This window comes from Austrofundulus limnaeus, unplaced genomic scaffold (assembly GCF_001266775.1).
Source record: "Austrofundulus limnaeus strain Quisiro unplaced genomic scaffold, Austrofundulus_limnaeus-1.0 Scaffold119, whole genome shotgun sequence".
In the NCBI taxonomy this organism is placed as follows: Eukaryota; Metazoa; Chordata; class Actinopteri; order Cyprinodontiformes; family Rivulidae; genus Austrofundulus; species Austrofundulus limnaeus.
This window is the reverse complement of record NW_013952521.1, coordinates 1,179,879-1,182,435: the sequence shown is the minus strand read 5'-3', so window position 1 is coordinate 1,182,435 and position 2,557 is coordinate 1,179,879. Positions and strand designations below refer to the sequence as shown.

The 2,557-nt window shown below is 39.0% G+C and overlaps 1 protein-coding gene across 6 annotated transcripts in view; it reads right to left on the bottom strand.

Moving 5' to 3' along the window:
* The window catches only part of srcin1b (SRC kinase signaling inhibitor 1b), a 99,157-nt gene that overhangs the window by 63,005 nt on the left and 33,595 nt on the right, over positions 1-2,557 (bottom strand). For all 6 annotated transcript variants that reach the window (XM_014014832.1, XM_014014831.1, XM_014014834.1 and 3 more), the window contains exon 2: positions 980-1,287. In XM_014014832.1, the coding sequence (XP_013870286.1) occupies positions 980-1,287 (308 nt within the window). The remainder of the gene's footprint in view (positions 1-979; positions 1,288-2,557) is intronic.

The window sequence follows — 2,557 nt, the reverse complement described above, 5'->3', positions numbered from 1 at the left end:
AACTGGGCACCTACAGTAAAGAGGTACTAACTGGGCACCTACAGTAAAGAGGTACTAACTGGGCACCTACAGTAAAGAGGTACTAACTGGGCACCAAAAGGGATACTATCCCGGCACCTACAGGAGTACCAACTGGGCACCTACAGTGGTACAAACAGGATACCCATAGGGGTACAAACAGGGTACAAAACCGGGTACAAATAGGGGTACTAACTGGACACCTACAGGAGTACTAACTGGGCACCAAAAGGGGTACTAACTGGAGACCTACAGGGGTAAAAACAGGGTACCTAATGATGTACAAATAGGGTAACCACAGGGGTAGAAACAGGATACCTACAGGGGTAAAAACAGGGTAGCTAATGATGTACAAAGAGGGTATCTACAGGGGTACTAACTGGGTACGTACAAGGGTACAAACAGGGTATCTGAAGGGGTACAAACAGGGTATCTACAGGGGTACAAACATGGACCACCTATGTAATAAACAGTTTTTCTGTAGATTAAAAAGAAAACCTCACTGTTGTACATTTTCTGATTTTGGTTTAAATTATGCATTTGGACAGTTAGAAACTAATTTTAAAAGATATGACTTGCTTAAAGTAGTTTACTACGACAAGTACAAATCAAAGTAATAGCCACAATTAAACTAGTTACCGGTAGATTTCTTTTTAAATCTAAAACATTAACATGACTTGTATTTTTCCTAGTAGTCTTATGATTTATTTTGTGTATGTTGACTGTTTTTATAAAGGAGTATCTGTAAAATTTCTCCATAGCAGGTATTAAACCAAATATTCAGAAATTAAAAAATAAACAGGTTGCATCAACTGCAGATAAACCCAGAAAACACAGTTTTGAAAGAATTTTTTTTTTGTAGAGCATGAAAAATCTGCTGAATGTGTTTATACGGAGGTTTAAATAGATAAATGTAAAATGTTTTGTTTGCAGGAACATTATTCAGTTTGTGTTCCAGTACCTGTCGTCCGCCTGCAGTGGAGCCTTGAGACATGCTGCCAGGACTGTTGGAGTATTTGTTCTTCTGCAGGTCCATCAGGGCGTCCCGCTGTCGCTCGATGTCCGCCTTGTGGATGCTGTTCAGGGCCTCCAGGCTTTTAGCCGCCACAGAGTTGTGCCGGCGGTCCAGCGAGGACGACATGAAGCCGCCGTTGCTGCTGTTCTGGAAGTGCCGGGCCCCTCGGCCCCCGCCGGCGGCCAGCGTGTGGAAATCCCGCGGGAACTCGGCATCACCGGCAGAGATCATGGGATCCTTTCTCTTCTCTCGACCTGCAGACAGAGGAAGACAGGAAGTGAAAACGTGAACATTCTAGATGATGTGGAATCTAAAACCCAGAGACATGAGCTGTAGTTGTAGTGATCTTTAAAATTTTTTATATATTATTTTATTGGACTAATTATAGAAACAAATATGGAAAAAGTCCACCACCCTTCAGCTTGAGCTTTACATACTGAGGCACGATCAAACTGATCAGGGTTTAAAAGTATCAAACCAAATCAAACCTGAACTGAACAAAGACAACAGATTCTACTGAGTCATTTATCAAACAAAAACTGGGTCCAGACCCTGGTCCTGCAGATTCTATAACCTCCTTTAGCAGTGGGATTCAGAGGGTTTTCTGTTTCAGTCTCTCATGCTTGTGGAGGAGATTTGGTCCACACTTCTTTCCATTGTTGCTTCAGTTTTTTTAAGGTTTCTGCTCTCTGAAGGTCCCACCAAAGTGTTTCAGTCAGGTTCAGGTTCTGGACTCTGACTGGACCATGGTTCTTATTGTTTTGATCCAGTCGGTTGTAGATCAGCTGATGTGTTTGGGATTGTGGTTCTGTTGGACCCAGTTTGGTCCAAACTTCAGCTCTCAGACAGATGGACTCACAGGGCCAAACATCCAGCAATTAGTCATTATGTAAATAAGCCAAGTATTACAAAGATCTGTTACCTTTAAATTAGTGTCTTTTGCTGCATTTAATCATGAATACAACACACAGAACCCTACATAATTAAAGTAGTGACAATAAAAAAATATAAAAAAGGCACACTCCTATTTTAACAGAAATATTATTTTAACATCTCTGACTTTCCAACCAATTTTATTTTCAATTTCATAGTGTTATCTTCAGATGTTTATCATATTAACTGTTTTGGATGTTCATAGAAACGTGTTTTACCAGATTAGCCAAACTTGTGACATTTCTGTAGGTACCACACATCTAATGTTTTCATTAGACAGTATATAACCTATTTAAAACCATAATGAATCAGGCTAATAACTCTTGAAAATCATTAAACCACTTGTGGACATAAACTGTGCAAAGATTCATGCTGCTAAAATGAACTGGAGCAAAGTTACAGAGGTTTAAGTAAAGAAATAATTTAGTATTTTGTCATTCTGCACAGGACAGACCATGATGGTACCATTAAGAAATGTTAAGAAATTTTAAGTTTTTACATCCAAAAGTTATTTTTTCTTACCTGCCTTAAAAGACTTGTTATTGAATGCTTGTTCTTTTGAAAAATTATATATTATTATATATATTATAT